Source organism: Corapipo altera, unplaced genomic scaffold, assembly GCF_003945725.1.
Source record: "Corapipo altera isolate COAL_440 unplaced genomic scaffold, ASM394572v1 75, whole genome shotgun sequence".
NCBI lineage: Eukaryota > Metazoa > Chordata > Aves > Passeriformes > Pipridae > Corapipo > Corapipo altera.
The window spans coordinates 6,468,336-6,490,469 of NW_020884887.1; the positions used below are offsets into that span (position 1 = coordinate 6,468,336).

Consider the following 22,134-nt stretch of genomic DNA (forward strand, 5'->3'; position numbering starts at 1 on the left):
GCCCAGAACAGCCCCTGCAGAGCAGGAAAAGTCCCACTGGACACCCGGATTCCCTGATAGCTGTAGCTCTGAGATACCATGGGAGGAAAATAAACAGGCTTGAAGAAAATGAGGGATCTGAGGAAGGGAAAGGATGCTGGGAATATGTGGAGAAGGGTGCTGTGCTGATATGAGGAGTTACTTTTTCCTATGGCTTTTCCTGAAGCTTCATTGCAGTGCAGTCTATCTTGGTTGAACACTTAATGAAGGACCCTGCTCAGAACCGGCTTCTGAATGTAGTGGTTCCAGTTTAATGTCTTCTGCCATGTTAACTCAGGACTTGTCCTGCCTTCTGAGGGTTCCCTGTGTGGTCTGATCCCAACCAAGCTCTGCGGTGGCAGAATTCAACTGTCGGTGACACGGGGGGCATGGAGTGGGAAGGCAGCTTTGTTCCCATTTTACAGATCAGGCAAACTGAGGCACCAAACTGTCACTCCCTCCACATCATTCAGTAGTGGCAGAGTTTAAACCCAGCTTTCTCCTGTTCCCTTCCATGTATTTTCTGTCTAACCACTGCCTCTCTACCATCTGCTGAAGCCTGTGTGTCCTTCCAATGCGGGAAGATGACAGAAGTCATCATGCAGCCAGTGATACCAGCTTGGAGAGGTTTCAAATTAGGAGTAGCCTTTGCTTCTTCCTGGATTGCACAGCTGTGGGGCTGCCCTGTGTCCCTGCTTCAGGCTGGCAGACTCTGGTCCCCTTTGTTGTGACAGACCCCATGTCCCTGTGGCTCTCTGGGGTGAGTACCCCCGAGGCAGACCCTCCTTGGGAAGAGGCAGAAGGCCCCCCTTTGCCCAGCCCTGAGCCCCAGACAGGTGTCTACACTCCATGCTGCACTGGGGGCTTTGTGAGCAGCACTCAGGGCTCCTCCTCCATTTGCAGAGATAGGAAGGAGGTGGGAGCTCCTTATCTGTGCAATCCTACCTCGGGGTGTGTGTGAGGTTGGTCCCCTTGGGAGGGAGGGATAGAGGCTTCAGGCAGCTTCCATTCACCGGCAGCCTTTCATCCCATGTCCCAGGGCCACAGCCACCCTGTCTCCATCCCTGTTTACTGATGGGGCCGATATGGCCAAGGCAGGAGGGGTTGCAGGTTGTCCTAATCGCCTTGTCACCGGGCCGGACAGTCTCAGACACTCAGAGGATGTTGTGACTGCGCTGAATTACAATGTTTGTTGTTTCTCACTCCCAATAATTGACATTTGATAGCGACTACTGTAAAAGCGGCCGAAAGGCTGCGGCTGAGGGAGAGCAGAGACAGGAGCCAGGCTGTGGGGAGTCCCACTCGCTGCCCCTGGGCAGTCTGGGGGCAGGCGGGGGTCCTTTGCCCCTCTCCCTGTTCGGGGACGGGACGTGGAGGGGCTGCGGAAACCTCCTGCGGATGTGCTGGGGGCAGTTCCCTCTGGTTTATAACCTCAGGATATCGGTACCTCCCTGGCACTGATTTTCTGTGTGGGGGAGAAATCAGCCGCTCGGCACCGGAGTCTGGGAGCGAAAGGGTCACCAATGGGAAGGAACGGGACCCGTCCTGATCCCAGCCCGGCGTGGGGGACGGGACGCGGGCGGTGCAGAGCAATCCTGCCTGGGCCGTGAGCTCGAAAAGTGGCTTTAAAATTATTTTTGAAAAACTTTATAATACAAGCGCCGTTTCCAGGCCGCGCAAGGAACGCCAGGGACGCCAAGGTTCAGCCACTCTCTTTAATGACAACTCGCTGACCTCCGTCAGCTTGTACAGCAAAGGGTGACACGTAGGAAGGGGCGGACAGTGCATTTCCATGCTAACTCAGGTTTTAGTGCATAACCCTACGGGACCTGGCGGGCCGCAGTGTCCGTGTCCCTCGGCCGGGGTGGGGTGGGGGGATCTGTCCCCATCGTGTGCGGGCGGGAGCCGCTCCCGGCCCCGCTCCCGGCCCGCAGCCCAGCCCGGCGGTAGCAGCCTCGCACAGGGAGACCTGGGGGCGGAGAGATGCTGAGCTGGACGAGCAGCGGGAACCGTACGGGAAGTGCAAAAATTAAATGTGGATGTCAATAATAATTAGTATAGAGTAAAAGTTTAAAAAAAAAAAAAAAAAAAAGAAGAAGAAGAAGAAGAGAGAGAGTTGCTGGGCTTGGCTAGCTGTCGTTGGGAACAGGTCCAGCAAAATGACCGGCTGGTTTTAGGAAGGAAGGAGGGGAATTACCAGGGTGAAGACCCAGGTGGAACGGGGAGCGAGAGGGGCCGGGAGCTGCGGGCACTGCCGGTCGTCCCCGCTGGTGCCCGCCTGGCCCCGCACGGAGCGCGGCCACCGCACAAAATACCAAAGACCCCCCCCCGTAAATGGCCACCACTCCAGTGAACTCCGCCGGGATGCTACACTGAACCGTCCTCATCCCGCAGCCTGGAAATGTCCCGAGCCCGGCTCGCAGGCGCGGCCGGAGCCCCTCCATCCCTATGGCCGTGGTCCATGGAGGGAGCGGGCCGGGGGCGGGGGCGGCTCTACCAGGCTCGGATCCCGTGCAGTGTGGAGATCCCCGCGTTCCCCTGCGGGATGGGCGTCTGCACCGAATTCAAGTCCCCTACGCTGAAGTTCATGAAGTTGTTGCCGGCCGCCGAGGGCTGCATGGGCTGCATGGAGGGGTAGTTGCAGTTGTAGTTGGCGTTGCAGGCGGGGCTGTTGTAGTTGGTGTACGCAGGGTAGGCGTTGTAGCTGTAGGGGTTAATGCTGACATTGTAGGGCGAACTGTAGGGAGAAGATTCCCCCAGGCAGGGCTTCCCATCGCGCACCAGCACCGGCACTGCTATCCGCCGGGGGGGAGGGATGCCCACCATTTCCAGGGTCTGATCCTGTCTCTGCCTTTTGCATTTATACCTTCGATTCTGGAACCAAATTTTCACTTGGGTGGAGGTGAGCTTTAGGACGTTCGCTAAATGGTCTCTCTCGGGGGCCGAGAGGTATTTCTGCTGCTTGAACCTTCTTTCCAGTTCGTAGACTTGGGCTTGAGAAAAGAGGACGCGAGGTTTCCTCCTTTTCCTCTGTCTGGGGCGCTCGGGATCTTCCAGGTCTCTTTTCTCCTGCTCCAGGCTCTTGTGCAGGGAACACAGCTCTGCAGCAAAATAAACGGGAGAAGGAAAAAGGGGGAGGAAAAAAATGTGCAAAAAATTATAAAGCAGTGTTCAATAAACAGCGTACAACGTGAGCGAGCCCTGGCTCTTCCCCGGCCCTTCCCTGGCTCCGTGTGCCTCAGCCCCGCAGGCCGCCGCGGTGACCCGCTCCTGCAGCAGTGGGACCGGCCCTGCTCCACTTTTTAAGTACCTCTTCAGCAAAGTTTCCGTCTTTTTTGTTTGTTTGAAAACAAGAATGCTCAGTGCACCGACTTGAGTCGCGACCGCCAGTGCCCCAGCCTGGATTTATCACGTAGCCTTTGTATTTATTGCGCTGGCTTTGTATCGAATCCCAGCCCGACCCACGGGCTCCAGTACACTCAGCCGAACGAATTAGAAATCCGATTTGTCACCTAATTTCTGTACAAACTCGAGACCTCGCGTATCCTCCTGCAGCTCTACCCGTCCCGTGGGGTGGGAGCTCGGCCCCGGCCCCGCTCGGGGGGTTCTCCGGCCCGGGGTTACCGGGACGCTCCCCGCGGTGGGTCTGTCCCTCTCCTGCACTGCAGCGCCCGGGAGGGGATGAAGATGCTCCCGCTCTCCGCGCTCTTTCTCCCCCGGCCCCTGAGGGTGGTAGCAGCCCTGAGCTGTCCCCTCTTCCCCCGCAGCCCTGGGGACACCTGGCCGAGCGCTCAACCCCAACTGGGGGGGCTCACCGTTCCCCTGCATTCCCTTTTTCTCCTCCCAAGGACCACCGGCGAGCCCCGGACAGCAGCACTTGGCTTTACCTTTCTTGTCCGCCTTTCCCTCCTTGGCCGAGTCCATCTCCACGTAGTTTTTCACGTAGTAGGAGCCGGGGAAGGCGGCGGCTGTTTTGGCGGGGGGGCGGCTCAGGCAGCTCCTCCCGCAGGTCGGGCAGGGCCGGCGGCTCAGAGCTGTAGGTCTCCTGCTTGAAGGTGGCCAGCATGCAGGAGGGCGAGGCCAGCGAGGAGAGCTCCATGGAGCCCAGGCCGCTCTGATGCTGTTCCAGGTTCAAAATATCCTTGACCGAGAAGGGTGTCGTTGTCACAGGGCTAGGAAACATTGCGGAGGAGAGCGGGGCAGCAGCCGGAGCCCAGGGTCATGGAAAAGTAGTTGAGGAGCAGCCAACCTGGAGCAGTGGTGGAGCGTGGGCTCACGGAGGGGGCACATAGCATTCCTGCGAGTAGCCTTGACTTGTGCACTGGAGGCAGGTAGGACCAGACCATAAGGGAAGGGAAGGAGGGACTAGGCAGTTTTTGGGTGACTTTAGCTTTCTATTGGCCAACATTGCAGTGATGGTATGAGAGATGCAAAGTTCCATGTCACCTAATATAGTAATACATCTCAAAAACATCTCCGCTCATTTAAAGGGGCGGCACTGCATTTATCCAGCTTTTCTGCGCTCAGTTTTTTCATCCATTAAAAAAAAAAAAAAAAAAGCGGAACGGCCTAATGTGTACAAAGGCCCTATCTGACGCTATCTATCATACAGTCAGATTAAATAAACAGGCCGGGAGGAAGCCATCAACCAAATATGTGCTGATTTCATATTTTTTTCTAAGTGATGGAACGGAGGTTTCGTTTTTAGTGTTCTGCAATATCCGATCGCAGGAACTAGAGAGCGGGAGTTCACTGCTGTGTGAAGCGCGCTCAAGGGGAAATCCGCGCTTAGGGTTTATATAGATATTCTGAAGCAACACAACGCTCGCAAAATCTAGCTGATAGGAGAGAGGTCCTGAACAGCCCCTGCCTGGCTTGGGAGAGGGAAATGCCGATTGGGTTTTCCTCCCGTCTGTTTGTAAACTTTTCAAACAAACAAACAAACAAAAAACTCCCCAAACCCCAAACAAACTACCACTGTCTGGGGGAAAAAAAAAAAAAAAAGAAAAGCAAAATAAGCTAAAACAAGAGCGGGTTGAAGGTGTTGCAAAATATAGAGGGGTAAGAGATGAGTAAGCCAAAGCAACCGTGGGCTGCCGTCGGGAGGCAGGGCTGGCCCTGGTGCTAGCCGGGTCCCCGCAGCTCGGTGGGCACGGCTGCCCACGGGTCCCGAGTTCACGGGGCTGAGGTGGGTGCTCTCACTCGTTTAACTTGCATGGAGCGGCTGAAATAAACCCTAGCGGCAAAGCCGAAGGTTGAGAGGGGGCCTTACGGCGCTTTCTGGGCTCGGGGGTCGAGAAAGAAAATAAATTTTGAAGGACCTCCTTTAGCGCTCCAGCGCCCGACTGAGAGAGACACGGGATGGGCTCGGCCCGGGCGGTGGGAGCCGAGCGGAGAAACCCTGCAGGGATGCGACGAGTTTGGGGGTCCCTTGGCCGGGCCCTGCCCTGGGAGGCGGGGGAGTCGCAGTTGTGCAAATCCTTCCTCCCCCCGCAGGAAGGGACCCTCCGAGGCGGGTGGAAACGTGAGCACCTGCCCGAAGCTGCCCTGCCCGGGCTGCTCCCGAACGGACCTGCCCGTGTGCCCCCCGCAGCTGTCCCCCGAGATTTTTGTGTCTCGGTACCTTCGGGCTCACTTTTGGGGAATTTAATTCAGGATGGTTTGGGAGGCCATGCTGTGACCCGCCCTGCTCTCTGGGGATCGCTGGCCGGAGCAGCAGCAGCAACCCCGGTGCTCGCAGCCCCTCGCTGCAGACGCCTGCGGGTGTCCTGAGAACAGTTTTTTGGCGAACCAGATCCGGATCTTGCGATGACAGTCGGTGCGATCACTGTGAACGGGGAGGCCTGAAATATTGCTATTTAATGATGGGAGGAGGTGGCTAAGCGGCCATCTCGCTCTTCGCGGCTGCGCTTCCTGCAGAATTCCCTGGGACACAACTCGAAGGGGATGTTCCTCGGTTGCAGGAAAAGGGGTGAAGCGCCTGGGGAAGGTAGAGGCAGCCTCAGCAACCCGGCTCAGGAGAGGGGCCTGCGACGGGACTTTCCTGGCTGTCTGGGGCACCCCTTGCCCTCCGCATTGCCCGGCGGGTTTTCTAATCTCGTTGCCTCCTTTTTAATGCAAGCTAATAGGGGTAAGTTAGATAAATACTAAAATAGCGAAGTGATCCCGATCCCTCCCAAACCCAGAGCCGCGGCCGCAGGTTCGCCCGCCTTGGTGACATCCACCTCTCGGCAGAAACGGCGTCCAGCGCTCCCTTCCTCCATCCCGGGCCCAAAAGGCCCTTCCCAGGTCAGGCCGGGAGCTCGCACGGCAGTGCCTCCTGCCCCGGCGGTTTCCCTCTGTCCGACCTGTCCCCCTGCGGGCCCGGGGCGCATCCCGGCGGGGCGGGCACTGCCGGCCGACAGTCCGCGATCCACTGAGGATTGACGGGCTCCCTCCAGCCCCCCAGTCACACGGCGGCTCCCGATCGATGTGGGCCCGGCTGCAGAGGGTGGAAGTGATTAATTGAACGATAAGCCGGAGCTATCATTTGGAATGTCATTAATGCGTCGGGGAGACATTCATTGGAGACAGACAGCGTTATCTCCGCTTTATCTTCAACAATGCATCACTTTTAATACTGCGGTTTAGAAACAAATGGGGGCTTTAGCCTTAGCCCTTCTCTTCGTGTTTATATTTTTGGAAGAATCACAACTAGTGGGAGTCCCGGGTTCGGCTCCCTGATAAATGAACATTAGCACTTTTTAGAACTACTGTATCAACAAAAAGAGCTGCAGGGCCGCAATAATTGGTGAAAAAGCAAACACTCCGCAAAGAGAGGCCAGGTCTGCTCTGTGTCCGGCTGATTGATGAATAAGTTACTGACACACAGCAGCTCACGGACTTTCCGGGTCGGGGCTCGGCACCCATTCCTCTCCCCTTTCCCACCCCCTCTTTCTCCCTTTCCCGGTGCTCCCCAGCAGCCCGCTGAAGCCAGACTCCGACTGTCCAGCGGAGTGGGCAAAGGCCACCGGTTCTCCCCGCTCCGGACTCTGCTCGCAGCCCTCAGGAGCCTCACTCGGCCCCTGCCCGGCCCGGGGGGACCTTCCCGGGTGCCCCAGCTGAGTCGCGGGGCAGGGGTGGAGGGGAGGGACCCCCCGCACCTCGAGCTCTCCCGCACCCCTTTTACTTTCTGCGGGGTCGCTTTTGACTGCGTTTAATTAACACGCAAAAAAGAGTAAAGGGAGGCAGGACCCCGGAGCAGCGCCCTGAAACACCTTCTCCAGCCCACTCCTCCAGCCGGGACCCAGGCCCTGTGGGTGTGTGGACTGGAGACGGGGCGAGCAAAGACGCTGTTGTTTTTCTGGCTGGCAGGGAAAAGCAGAGGTGTTCTGTTCTCCCCCGATCGCCTTCACGTTGTTTGCAGGTTGCTCTCGCTGCCCCCTCAGGACTGAGCCTGCCCTGGCCCCCCATGCCCAGAAAAGCCCCTCGCAGGCGAGGGGTGTCGTCCAAACCCGCTCGCGGCTTCTCTCCGGGATTGCTAAGTGCGATTCGTGTTGGGTTTGTTGTGTTTTGTGTGCGTTTCCTTTTTTCCTAAAAAAAAAAAAAAAAAGAAAAAAAAAAAGAAAAGAAAAGATACCACAAAAATTTAAAACTTTTCTTGCTGAAAACAAACAAACAAAACCAAAAAAATTCCAATCCCGCAATTAACTCCAGAGAGCACATCCTCTCTACCCCTGAGCTTTCGACACCTCGGACTGTTTAGAGAGAGATGGGACCTTTTAAAAAACTTTTCCTCTTAATCCCAGTCGGTTAAGATGTCCAGGGCCCCCTCCCGCTCTAATTCCCGGCTATCTCCCGAGGACTCTGTTTATACCTCGCCAGTAAACGCCGGAGTTTGAAACCTTGTCACTAATTGAGTGCTAACACTTCAGGTGCTATAGATTTGTTAAGAGCCAGTAGTCCAGAAATAGCCTATTAGGGTTTCCTTGCGAGAAGTTGTGCCAATCTCCCTGTTCTCATCGTGGCGGCGGGAACCGCTGGGACCCCGGGGCCTCTGCAGGTCCCCAAGGGTTCCCCAGGGTCTTTTGGTCAGTTATTCCTTTCAAACGCTTGGGAAGGGATGCTGCAAACCGGCGAGCCCGGGTTGAATAAATCCTGCCGGCGGGATCCCTGTGCTGATGTGCGTGTTTGCCGTGGCGGGGTCCCACCGGCGGTTGCCGAAGTCGCCTGAGGGCTGCGGGGGGCGAGCGGGGCCAGGGCAGGTTTTGCTTTCACCCCTCCGGAATTCTGCAGAGGAAAAAGATTTTGGAGCTGTCCAGGCGCTCCATCTAAAAACATTCTCCTTTCCTTGCTACTTTTTTTCTATTTTTTTTTTTAAATTTTTATTCCTTTCTTACCCCCCGATCCTTTCAAGCCCTAACGAGTCTCGCCTTTTCTGGCCGTCAAAGAAAGAGTTTTGACCTTGACGTAAAGCCGGCCTTGGCGAGGGGCCTCCCCTTTGCCCGGTGCTTGGGTCCGCTGCGCTGCGAGCCGGATGGGAGCTCCTCGACAGCTCCGCTCCCCGGCGGCGGGGCAGGTATCGGGCCTTCGGGGCTCCTGCCCACCGCTGTCGGATCCCAGCTCCTCCCGCCGGGCACTTAGGAGATCATCGGGCCCCTTCCCTCCCGGTTCAGACCGGCTGGAGAGCGCGGACGAAGCCGGGCAGGCTGGTGCCAGGGTACAGCACGCCAATGCAGCAGCCAGACAGCGCCGAAGTGCCTTCCCTTTACTTCAGGACAATTTATGCAAAGCCCGGAATAAAACCTCTCCGGTGTTGTTTCGGCTTTGGCACCCCCAGCCCCGCTCCCCCGGCAGGCCGGGGCAGCACGGGGATGGCCCGGTCGCCTCTTTCCGCCTCCGTCGGGACTCAGATGGGGTGACTTAGGCAGGGGGACTTGTATAGCAAATGCCACCGTGGAGTTCCCCCTCCTGCCCTGGGCTCCGTGCCTGGAATCTGACAATTAAGCTGGTTCTTGCACCTCAGGCTCTGGAAGTGGTTTTTTCCCCCTGCTGAAGCGAAAGCTGCGAGCCGGGCCGATAAATGAAAAGCTTTAATTTTACCCTGCCTGTAACTTTTTTTCTGCCTGTAACTGTGCTGGGTTCGCTGGTGAAGGGAGAGAGATAGGGTTTCGCCGTCCTTCCCGCCGCCCTCTTCCCGTTCACGGGAAGCGGTCGCGTTATTAGCGCTTGTCTCAGACCCGCCGGTTTTCTGCTCTCCAGAAAAAGCTTTTTAACGCGTCCAGGTAATCCCAAAAGCGCTTGTTCGTTATGTTTCCTTGGGGAACGCACTCAGGGCAGGAGCGATACGGTAATTTTTGGGGACGGGGAATTAAACGACAGAAGAGATTTTCACGTAAATGCCACAAGGGTTTGGCACACGCGTCCTGCAGCCGGGACGCACCGGGGTCTGGGGACGGTCAGAAAAACTGTTTTAAAAACGAAATACCTTCCAGGCACTGTGGAGTCTGGGCTGTTTCGAAGGACAGGGCTCTAAACGCGGCGGGGCTTTGGCCCGATCTGCCTCCCCCGAGGGGAGGATTCCCACGGGCTCCGGTGGGAACGGCAGTGGCGCTTGGCCGGGAAGCCAGAAATCGCCTCAAGATTTCAAGGTGTTTGCAGCTTTTCTGTCCGCACGATGTTTTCCCGAGGAGATAAAAGTCTTACTTCTGGGATACTTCCTGCGGGCCGTGCAAATCCGATCCGTCTTGCGCTGTCACCGGGCGCGCTCGGCGCTCCCCGGGAGCCCGGGGTGACCGCGCCGGGCCGGGGCAGCGGGCAGGGCTGGTCTGGGGGAGCCACCTCTAACATGAGAGGTGGCTTTATTTGTCTTAAAAGTGATCTATCCCCTCCACATCCCCGCGGAGATGAGGGACCGGGTGCTCTCCCAGCGCCGCCCTGCCCGGGGTGCCGGCTCAGCCCCGCGGGGCTGCGGCGGGTTTAGCCCTGGACTGGGAGCTCCCCCGGCGCTCCCGCAGCAGGGCCCACCCCGAATCCTACCCTCTGGAAAAAGCCCTTCCTGAGGCGACCAGCTCCGCCGAGACGGATGGGAGGATGAACCCGGGCGAGTAGGGTTACAGCGCCCTGACCCCCAGCTCCTCTACGGCGTCTCCCGGCCGTGCCCCCTTTGCTCCGGCACTGCCCAGCCTGTGACCCACAATCGGAGAGCCATGAAATCGGCTGTCCCAGGGGCAAACTGCGGGCGGGAGGGGCTGTGTGTCCCTATCCCTTTCCCCGTCCATGTCGAGCTGCCAGCTCCTTGTCCCGCGGGGCCTCGCCGGGATGGCCGGCTCTGCTTTTCCTCCTCGTTCCCCTGCTCCAGGAAAGAGGATTCCCGGGACGGCCCCACTCCTTTTCCCTCACTCGGTCCGGGGAGCCTCACCGCTGCCCTGCAAAATCCCCCACCGGTCCCCAGGGTTATGGTCCTGATGGGAGCGCCGCGCCTCTTTGAGATAATAATAAGCAATTTTTAAAAAACACAACAAACCCCCTCAAACAAACAAAACTCCCTCCAAACTTAAAAAAAATCCACAACCAAATAAAAAAAAAAAAAAAAAGGGGAAGGGAAGGGATACCCCTACTACCCGCGTTTATTTCTGCCCTGAGATGCGGTTTGGTGGAGCCGATTCCTCCTTTCCCACCCTTGAATCCCGCAAAGAGGCACTGGGAAAACAGGCTCCGTGCAGCCCCTACGGGGCTCCCGGGTAGGATCGTTCCAGGAGCAGGACCAGGACTCTGAATTTTTTTTTTTCTCGAGGCGGGGAAATTGGGTTTTGGGTTGCGTTGTTGGGTTTGTGGTGATCTGGCGGGAAACGGGTCTGTTTCTCCAAATGGTCCCGTTTCTGCATCCTCTCTGGAAACCTAAAACTTCGGGTGCTCCCGCGGCTTGTTTTGCAGAGATATAAACGGTTATGAAGAAATCCCTGCAAAATTAAAATACATAAGAAAGAGAAACCGGCAAATACAAGCACGGGAAAGTGTTTTCATCAGCCTAATGAATGTACAATTCACTGAACGTAAAACACGATATATTTCAAGTGTGTATCAAGAAGAAAAGGGTAGAAAGAAACGAAAATCTCGTAAAACTTCTTCTAAATTTTTACCTTTTTCTTTTTTATTATTATTTCTGGGTAAAAATTCCAAGTTTCGGATATTTTCACAAGTCCTTATTTTTATTTTTAAATTCAAAGGCATGTCGCATAATAAAAACAGATCTGCATTTTTATTCCCCAAATCCTGCATTAATTATCAGCGGTAGAGGGAAAAGCACCAATTAAACGGCAGCCTCCTTTTTTTTTTTTTTTTTTTTTTTTTCTTTTTTCTTGGAACCTCGGCAATACAGCAAAAAGAACTGGAGGAAAGCAGGGAGAAGCGCCCGCGGTGCCTCAGTCCCGTCCTCCCAGCCAGCTCTGAGCGATCTCCGCTCGCCCCCAAGCCCAGCCGCTGCTGCCTTTTCTATTTCTCAGTTCAAGAAGGAGAAAAAAATCCAAGCGAAACGCACGGAGCGTTAAGCACCCTTTTATATCGACGACAGGGTTTATTTCTAATAGAATTGAAAGGATTTCGGGTTGGCTATTGGCGTTTTCTTACGCTTTTGGACACTGTTCTCTCGGGCGGTCCGCGGGAGTTACTTTGGTTTTTAATTACGCCGTTTCTGTCTGAGAGCTAAGATCAGTGAGAGAAGCCGTCGGGGGCCGGTGCCAGGCTGTTTTTGGGAAGGGAAGATCCATGGGAAGGGATGAATCCCGGGTAGCTGCCCGGGAGAAACCCCAGGGCGGCAAGGGGGAAGAGACTGGCTGGATCTTGGCTGGGCTGGGTGTCACCTGGGGGTGTCCGGGGCCAGGGGGACAGTGGGCTTCCTTCAGAGCTGATTTTGTCATCCAAGACAGGAATCTCCAGCCCCTGGTTGCATTATTGCTGCGCTCAGTCTCCTTGCAACCCCTGGAATGCATGTTTCCAGAGCTCTGCAGATCCAGGGTTACATGTCCACAGGGATGCACATTCCTGGGGCAGCACCTGCTGCAAGTGGAGAGAAGAAGTAGCAAGGGGGGTGGTGGTGCTGGAGAAGCACGACTTGGGCCCGTCCTCCAGGCCATCTCTCTCCACCTCTCTGAGGCACTGATCTGGGAAAAGGTCCCTGGGAAGCAGTGCAATTTTTTGGGCACCTTCACATTGAAGGTTAGACCCAGCCAGAAAACATCCCTTCCTCCCGTTTCTGTTGTGTTTTTCACCCTGCCCCATCGCAGTTTTAACATGCAGCCTTGATCAGACTCAAGAGGATATTTCCTCCTCCAGTGTTTCTCTGGGCAAAGAGGCACCAACAGATTTTTTCCATAATGATGAAAACATCTGGCCATCTCCAAGTTGTCAGGCTCTGTCTTGCTTCTTCCCAGATGCCTTCCCCGCTCCAGCCCTGTGGCTCCTCCACTGCAGCCCTTCCATGCCCAGGGCATTCCTGACCCACATCTCCAGCTCAGAGACACTCGACACTGTCTGCACAGGGGCACTGAAACCTCCAGGATCCCCTACACTCGGACTTGGAAACACATTTTAGGCACAGTCAGCCCAGGGAGATGGAAATCTCTACCCTGAATTCTTTTCTGAGACTTTTTCCCTTCACTGTGTCCAACAGAAGTTGTTTCCACCACTGCCTTCATATGTGTAGTTCAGGATTAGCTGCTTCCAGCTCTCCTGTTTCAGAGTCCATCTCAGAGAGGGGAGGTACATCCCTGCTTTCAACCAGGGCACTGATTTTCACTGCTCCTGCTGTCAAAACATGCTTTGGTACAAATGCGTCCTTGGTTTTGTGTGTGTCAGAGCTGGATTATGCATCCACTTTTAGGAAAAGTAAAAAGACAAAATTTTCTCCCCCCCCCAAAGAGAAATAAGGAAGTATGTAAGCACTTATTCAGTAAGATCCTAATGTGCTGGTCAAATTTTAAACATCTGAATTACAGGGCACTCATGTGCTTGAAGCATCAGAACTGAGGTGAAAAATTAGAAACTTTATTACATATTCTGATTTAAAAGAAAAAGAAGTCATGAAACCGAACTGTTTCTGAAAAGTAAACAAAGGTACATCCAAGTGGAATGACTGAAAAGATAAATATGTTCTTAGGCCACAAGAAAACACTCTCAGAGATGCATTTGGCTCCAATAATCAGAACAGCCTGAGCCCTGTCTAGAGCAGCTCTCAGAATTTCAGCATATAAAAGGAAAGGGGGGGATGTCCTATGTTTAAAAATATGACTTTACTTACTCCCAAGGAAGAATAAACAAAGCAAAGACAAAATCCTAAATGTCTCTAGAGAAAAAAAAAGTGTTTAACCACAATTCTAAACTATCCTTTTCCTTGTCTTTCCCCACTTTTTAAAAAATGAACAACTAACAGCCAAGCTCCAAAGCATTGTGTCATATTCCAGCCTCTCTAGCTTTGCTCTCATTGATGCCAAAGTTCATAAAAGAACAATAATATTTACAAAATATGAACCTGATCCAGTAGTTCACATTCAGGCAATGCTCTGCACTTAAGGTGATGGAAGCTGTGGCAAAACGGGGCGGAAAATGGCCATGCATCTCCTGCCTTGGGAACTTAAATTTCATCAGGGATGTGGAACCTCTGCTGGGCTGATCCTTGGCTGTGTTTGTGCTGAGGCTTTTGGTGTTGTGTAGGAGGAGGCAATCGACTTGTCACTGCTGGTGTAAGATCAAATGGAAAAGGAATACATCCATTTGCTTAGTTGACTCTCCCTCCTGTTCTCAGTCCTACTACATTAATTCTGAACGACTTGTTAGCATTAACTGGATTAAAGTTCCAGCAGGATAAAATGTCCTGCAATATGGATTTCTACACTACAATTTGATGGGAGTAAATGTTGTCTCTGTGTACATTTTTATTATAAGCTCCAGTAGCCCTGGGGTAAATCTGCATTTTGAAAAAGCCAGTATGACTGGAATCACTCTGAATTGCTTTTTATATGTATCACACATAAGCAAAAATGAGGCAAAAGGGACTTTGTGTGAGCTGCAAAGTCAGGCCCCCGGCAGTCAGGATGTGACTCTGTTGTGTCCATTCCCTGTCAGGCTTTTGGGTTTATTTCAGCTTTGCTTTTTTCCCCAAAGCCTCGTGTCTCCCAAAGTGCACAGGATGCACAGTGCTTGTGCAGCAAGCAACCATTCAATATTTAGTTTTATCCCTCTTATTGAGCTCCCAGCCTTGTTCCACAGAGATGGAGCTTTTAGTTCCTCTCTCATTTCAAGAGTGTCCGAGTGCTTTGAAGGTATGAGAAGTTCTGCCTTTGCCTATCCCATGTGTGGGGAGGAAATAATCCATGAGTTTTACCCCTGGATTTAAAGTGCAGAGTTTGAGGTTAAAAGCACCCGTTGATTTGTGGTACCCCATGTGACATAGCTGCAGTGTGAGTTAAAAAAATCTTTGATGTTAAAAGGCACTACAGTCTTCCAGACATGGAGAAAGCCCGGAGAAACTGCTATAGCAGGGGGGTAACTTGGATGTGTTTATGGTGATTCTCATGTAGGTCACAAAAATGGCTGGTCCTGGTGCAAAGTTCAGATCTTTTCCTAAACACAGAGGTGTGCCATGGTCTCTCAAAGCAAAGATCCCCAGGATTTTTCTGATGTGTCATTTTCCAGCCTTGCTCTCCCCTGTGGTTTTCAAAAAAATATAACAACCAAACCAAACAGGTAGATACAGGTTCCAAAAAACTGGCAGGTACCATTTTGGCTCAGCTGCTAGGAAGTGTTCAGCAAGTGGAAATAATGGAAATACGAGGCAAGTTTCCATGAGATGGGAGAACCTCCTCTGTCCAGAAGCAGTCACCGCATCCTTGGGCTGCTGTCCCTCATGCTGTGCCAAATGGCATCCTGTGGGATCTGCAGCCCTGCTGGGAGCCCCCAGGGCTTGCAGAGTTTGGGGAGGGGGTACCCAGGCTGTGGGTACAGGCAGTGAGCAGAAGCCTTTTTTTGCTGCCTGAGAATCTGGGTGTCCTCAGGGGGACTGAGGTGCACCAAGAGAGAATAACCTAGGAATGAAATTAGAAAAAAGCCCAAAGTGGAGCAAACTGTCCTGCAGCCCTCAACAGCCATGGAATTCCCCTGTCTTTGTTTAACTGAGGCAGGTTTGATCTGTGACCTTTGAGACAGCGATGAGATGCTGTCTATAGCTGACCAGCTTAGGAAGCTTTTGTACATGAACAAGCAACAGGCAAAAAAATATGCTTACCTTGGGTAAATGCTCATAACTGATACTTTATGAACCGTCCTCCCTCTTAGGCAGCCTCTTTTTTTTTGAGGGTGAGAAAATCTACTGCAGACAGGTACCACCACCATGTGCATCTGCCCAGTTCACAGACACCAGGACTGTTCTGTAGCTAGAAAAAAAGTGGAGCTCCTCACTTGCTTTTTGTTTACTTACCCTTTTATAAAAGTTGAATCCATCTAATATGGTTCTTCAAGTGAATAGCCCACGTGCGCAAAGTTTTAGCATCCTGCCTACTGCTTTTTACAGGGAATACAATCTCAGTCTGCTTTGTATCAGCTCTGTCTGGTTTTGGACATCCCATCCTTGTAGTGGGTTTGCTTTTATCAGTGGTGGTGGGACATTTTTCTGATGGGAAAGGCTATCCTTAGGAACAGAAGCTGTTACCTCATCAGAAAGGTGTTAGGTGGGCCCAGCTTTTGATCACTTTATTAACTCAGACTCAATGGGACTGACTGCTGTGGCAATTGCATGACCAATATCCCAACGCATCCTGTCAAACCCATCCCTTTCTCCTTCCTGCCATCGAAGGCTTGAGATAAGCAACAGTGAGATGTCTGTCTGGCTGATGGAACCAGCAGTTTCTGGTCTAATCCATGCTGGACTACAGCACAAGTGTCTACCAAGGATCACAGAGTAGTATGTTCTATGCTGGTGGGTAAATTTAGAGTTGACAAGTCCCTTCCACAATTGGAGGACTCAAGGACAGTCCTATCAGGTGGCAACTGGCTGGGGGAGTATTTATAATCCATTTGCTGACTGGAATTAATATGAATCTGTCATCCCTTGTGCCACTTGGAAAACCATGTAACCGAGGGCTGATGATGCCAATAGCTGTTGTTGGTCTTTTTTGGCAAGAGCTGAACGTGTTTTTCTCAAAAAAAAGTTGTCACCGAGATAAAGCACTGTCTGGATCCTCTTTTTTTCTGAGCTTTGCGGACTCGGGTAAATGGGACATTTGATATGGACAGTAGATTGTGGTGTGGGTGCAGCCAAAGCCCAGCTGGTGTGTCCGAGGAGCTGACAGCTGTCTAGGGAGCAAACTCAGAGCTTCTTTGCTCTTATTGCAGAGCAGCACCTCATGCCTCTGTCTGATTTTAGCAGGTAATGCACTGTGTTATCTGTGTCTGCACACATGGAACTGGGTCTTACCCTGTGCTAATCAGGTGAAATGCAGTCTGGGCAAGTTCTGCAAGGAAGAAAAATTCTTGGCTCCTTTTCAGCCTGAACTGCATATTCAGTCAGTCTTCCCCTACCCATTTGATGAATGCCTTGATGTAATTTCTTACTTCTACCATTTGGCTTTTGTATATGTAAAAAACAGTCGTGAGTTTTATCTGCAGGAGTTCCCTATAATGCTGTGCTCCCACAGTGGGGAGGTCTGTGGGCTGTGAACAGCCAAACATCCACATAACTCTCGTTCAACAGACACTGCCAGGTGGGAGCTGTTGCTCACCTGGGAGAAACGAAAATTGTGTATCAAGGTTTCCTGACAAAAATCATCACTTGGCCTTGCTGTTGAGTAACTCTGTGATCAGCATCCCTAGCACACATCCTCCTCTGATCTCAGCCTCTGTGGATGTGTGTGAGGAAGGCTGCCTCGGGATGTGCTGCAGAGCAAGTCCCAGCCTGATGTACCTGTGGTGGATGCTGAGGAATCCCTGATGTGATGTGACAGCAGAAGAGAAAGAGAGATTGTGGGTAAAGTCACAGGGTGTGAGAGTCGATTACAGGCAGTCCAGGATGCAAAACAAGCTGCCATTAATTTCAGAGTGGGGAGCAGCCTTTATTTACTACTTGGCAGGAGTCAGTCATGTCTGCAGCCACAGACAGCACTGAGCATTTGAGAATGGGTCAAAATGGTGATATGACCCTGTCAGACTCCTCAATGTTGACGGGAAAGTCTTTGGAGCATGACCTGCCTTTTAGTGGATGTTTGTGCAGCACTTGCACCCCAACACGGTCCAGACTGGGATTTTCCTTCACTGAAAGGATTGTCAAGCTTTGGAAGGGGCTGTCCAGGGAGGTGGTAGAGTCCCCATCCCTGGAGGTGTTCAAGGAATGACTGGATGTGGCACTCAGTGCTCTGGTCTGGATGATGAGGTGGGGATCGATCACAGGCTGGACTTGATGGTCTTAGAGGTCTTTTCCAATCTAAGTGAGTCTATAATTCTGTAACCTGTTGTAACAGCTTTATTTAAAAACCTCCATAAATTACCTATGCAAATACTTTGTAATATTATTTTCATGTTTATTGTCAGACATTTAGGTTTTATTTTAGGCTGGCTTCTAAGGTGGTCATTTCCTAATAGGAAAAATGAAGCATAGGTAAAAACTTCAGTGAAAATCATGGACTTCTTTCTGGCTGTTGGAAAAGAAGCAATATGATTTGCTGATTTAAAAATTTTTCCTTAGGTCTCCTATTTTAGTAGATCTAATAAATGACAATAAAAGTTGGGACTGTTATAGCTGAAAGGAATTTTATAAAGGAATTAATTTCTCTTCAGTTTTGATGTCTATTTTTGCAGTTAATTCTATTCACAAAGGTGAAGGCACTGCTTCTATTTTTAACTCTATTTAGACACAAACCTCTTTCCTTGGAAATACTGTTTAGCCACAGTTTATCTCCAAGCAATAAAAGTAATGATATTTTTTTATCCATAAATAACACACTTTAAAACTGTCCACCCAAATTTTAGACCCAGAAAGATGAGACCTTTAAGGAAAAAGTTTTATTTAGGGATGGTATCCTGGAGAATTTTCTGACAAATAATGGGAGGCTGGTGGCATTCCCCAGGGAACTGCTTGTCCTCTGCTTAATCCTCTGACGACCCTCAGCCTGGAGAGCCCGGCTCCCGGTTCGTGCTGGGGCTCTCTCCCAGCCTTGGCTGTGCAGCTCCTTGCCCATCCCAGATGGACATGGCCAGGTTTCAGAGCTCTGTCAACAATGTGCTGGGGACATTTGGAAAAAAGATCAGAAATGTAGCCTGAAGTTTCCAAGCAGGGTCTTAGATTTCATTTCCTATTTTCTGCCCATAGGTCGGGCGGAACTGGGACTGGATAGTTGCAGAGGCAGTGCAGGTCATTAGATGAGACTTTTTTTTCCCCTGCCTGTGTCTCCAAGGCCCTGTGCATGCACTGATGGCTGAGCATGACAGTTTAGTTCTTAAAAATTTCAGATGCTGCTTCTAAAATGAACACAGGCTGATGCACAGGGACAGTTGTTGTTCCTCTAGGATAGTCTACACTGTCTTTTGACTGCCACATCTCCCAAAATGGGAGGTTTTGCCCCTGAGCTCTCTTAACTTCTTGCAGTTAGATTTTATTTTATTTTTAAAGAAAACTTAATTGCCTGTAATCGTGCCTGCTATATCTGAGGAGGATCTTGCATCCCACAGTTTCAAATGAAAGTTCCTAGAACTTTTAAATGAGACTCCAGACAAGTTTGGTGGGCTTAGGGCAGGTAAAATAACTGTGGATAATTTACAGAATTGACCACTTAGCCTCAGACTGTGTGGAACTGGATGTAAATCTTTCTAGTTTGACATATTGCAGGCACATAGAGAAAACTGTACTGTAACCCACAGCTTGCTTCACACCAGATCTTTTCACTGTCTGAATTTGACTTCAAGCCCACGTACGTTTCAGAAGAGAACTATATTCTGCATCCCTAAATCACATGAGCTGCTGGAAGTTGGCACAGATTTGTCCCCAAACAGAAACCAGAGAAAAGGCTTCATTCCAGAAAATCTGTTGCCAGATGGTCATTTTGAGCAGAAGGGAAAGAAGAAAATGTTAAATACTGCTCTGCTTTGAAGAGTGGTTTCATAAACGCAGCTTAATGCACAGTAATGTTGTTGGTTGTTCTTTCCAAAGTAGTGTCAAGAGGTGGATGTATATAATTTATCAACGTGTCTGTTCCCTGAAATTAATGAGAAAGACATGTTTAAAGCCCTGGACTCTTGAATTCTTCTATATTGCCTCTTCTTGTATTCTTTTTCTCTGCATAAACCCTATGTATCATTTGCTATTGACCAGTTCACAGGTCCTGCTATTCGTCTTGGGTGTCTTTAGGTATTTATTTATCCTGATGTTTTTCCTGGCATTACAGTGAAGGATACAGGTCTATAATTGGTATTGCTGGGATAATTCTATGATTGCCTGTTTCCTCTCATCCCCTGCTTTTGAGGAGAGACACTACCTTTGCCCTTTGCCCGTCTGCTGGTATCTCACCTGTCCCTCACAAGTTCACTAATGGCCGAGATAACTGGCTCCCCGAGTATCCAAGGATAAAATTCCTCGGGGACAGCTGATTAGGAAATATCCCTCTTTCCAGCTTGTTGTGTCACCGCTCAAAATTGAGCTCCTGCTCCGTCCCTGCTGTCAGTTGTGGTCTCTGCTGGTGCTTTACCAGAGCCAAGGCAGGGGGTGAGCACTGAGCATCCCCCAGGGACACATGTGTTCCCCATGTAGCTGCTGATCCTCTGTCCTGCCTTTTACAAGACTGTGGTCAGAGAGTGGTTAAACCACCTTTAGAAGACCTAAATGAAAATCATCAGTGTGCAAATATTAATGAATCAAACCTTATAAGAACAATTAAGCTGTTTCTCCGCAGAGCCTGGAGCTCATATCTTTTTTACCTGTGAAGGAGGGGTCAGAGGATGGACCAGACTCTGCTCCAGGGTGCCCAGCAATAGGACAAGAGGCAACAGGCAGGAACTGATGCCCAGGAAGTTCCACCTGAACATGGCAAAGAACTTCTTTCCTGTGCAGTGACTGAGCACTGAACAGACTGCCCAGAGAGGGTGTGGACTCTCCCTCACTGGGGATATCCCCGAACTGTCTGGACACAACCCTGTGCCATGTGCTCTGGGATGGCCCTGCTTGAGCAGGAAGGTTGGACCAGATGACCCACTGCAGTCCCTCCCAACCCTTACCCATCCTGTGATTCTGTGATACCTGCTGGGTGAAGGAGCTGCGGTGCTTCCCCAGCCCCTTTCTCTTTACAGGCATGTGCGACGCAATGTTGCCTTCAAGTGAAAGCAGAAAGGTACTGCAGGGAGGGAGGGATGAGGACTATGGATATCTGGAACGACTGAAGCAAATCTGGGAGCTGCACTCCCAGCTGAAGCTCTGGAGTTCAGAGGACAAGAGGGTTTGTGAATAAAAAAGACACAGGAAAAAACCCGACTCCAATAATTTGAGAAAATTGACATAACTTTTGTAATCCCGATTAGAATCCAGGGCTTGCACAACCCCCTGAGTTCAGAGACAGTTTATACTCATTTCCCACTGCTACTCAGAGGTCCAAGGCGTGGCTTTGTGGGAAAAGTTGGTGTTGCCAAAAGGAGCCAAAGCTTTGCCTTTGAGAGTCAACACACGATGTGTTCTCAGCCCTCCTCTGGTTAAACACAGGGTTTTTCTTCAGTAGAAATCAGTTTTGTGTGCACTCACACTGCCTGACACAAAGGGGCAGATTCTCCCTGCAGTGTGTGCAATGGTAAGCTTTGCTCTCCTTCCCAGCAGCACCCTGCTCTGCTTTTCTTTTAATGGAGAATTAAAAAAATCTGATGTCTTGGTGATAATTTTGGTCCATTTGGATTATTTTTCTCCCCCCCAAAAAATGCAACTAACTTCAGAACTAATGACACAAATGGTCTGAGTGTAACTTTCCTGAAAATAGCCTTCTTAAATTTCATTTTCTTTTATTAAAAATTTTCTTGAAATAATACCTTGAAGTTTACTTATAGCTAATGCCAAGTTTCCACTGTTTCAGAGCCCACTGGCCATTTTTTGGAAGTCCTAAATTAATACTCTTCCTGTTTCAAGTACTTGCACCTCCTCTGCTGTTATTCTCAGAGTTATACGAGAAATCTAGACACTGTCTGGAGAAAACTGTCCCTCTCCAGAAGTGAGGAGACCTAACTAAGAATGTCAGGAAACAAACTGAAAACCTGAAGCAAATACATCCACGTGCTCTGTGTCCTCTCCCCATCCTTGTCATCTGAGATGTTGCTTAAAGACTTGGGAGGTAGAAGAGTGTGAAGGGTCCTTTTGCTGCTGCTGTTACATTTCCAGTTACATCCTTTTGTCTCCCTGATGCTCTTAGTCTGCCTGGGAGAGAGTGTGGAAAATCTGGGACTGGGGAACAACATGTTACAGTTTGGGGAGCCCTGTTAGACGTTTTAGAGTCCCGCTGCTGCCTTTGTGTGGACAAGTCACACTTGTTTCCTCTCCGTCATGGATGTGGCAGGTTGGTGGCTGCCCGAGGGCTGTGCTGGAGCAATGCTCATGGGGAGGTTCGAGTAGAGAATTTAGCAGATATCTTTTAGCTGGGTAAAAAGCAGCCACCAGCAAGGGTGATGGGCAAAAGAGTTTAACAACAAAATATTGAATTCCACAAGTTGAACCCCAAGTTCAGCCTCACTGGGGTTTGTTTGGGATGCCAGAGGCCATAACTCACCATCCCTAATCCAAATCTTCCATCTGTTGTCTGTTTTGCTCCTGGTTGTAACTGCAGCCCAGACTTCAGGTCCTTCGGGTCCACCTCTCTGTGCTGCTGCCTGCGGAAGGTGTTTTCCTCCCTCTTGCTGAAGATGGTGCTACAGAATAGGGAATTGTGTCTCTGGGAGATGAGTGTGCGGTGGGCATTGCTGCTGGGGGACGGGGCCTCCCCTCCAAAGTCTGTTCTTAGGGCTGTGAGCAGGTGCAGGAGCTGCTGGCAGCATTGGGGGGTCCCAGTGGGGTGGGGTGAAAGAGGGTTGGGGAACTCTGACAGTGCTGGGGTGGGGTGGGGGTTGCATCTAACCTGCACTGATCCT

General features: G+C 51.2%; 1 protein-coding gene across 1 annotated transcript; it reads right to left on the minus strand.

The window, feature by feature from the left end:
- Positions 1 to 2,511: 2,511 nt before the first annotated feature.
- NKX2-5 (NK2 homeobox 5) lies at positions 2,512 to 4,201 on the minus strand. The gene is given in 3 exon segments (XM_027643659.1): positions 2,512 to 3,119; positions 3,906 to 4,000; positions 4,002 to 4,201. Coding segments are annotated over 3 exon segments (903 nt in total).
- Positions 4,202 to 22,134: the final 17,933 nt, after the last annotated feature.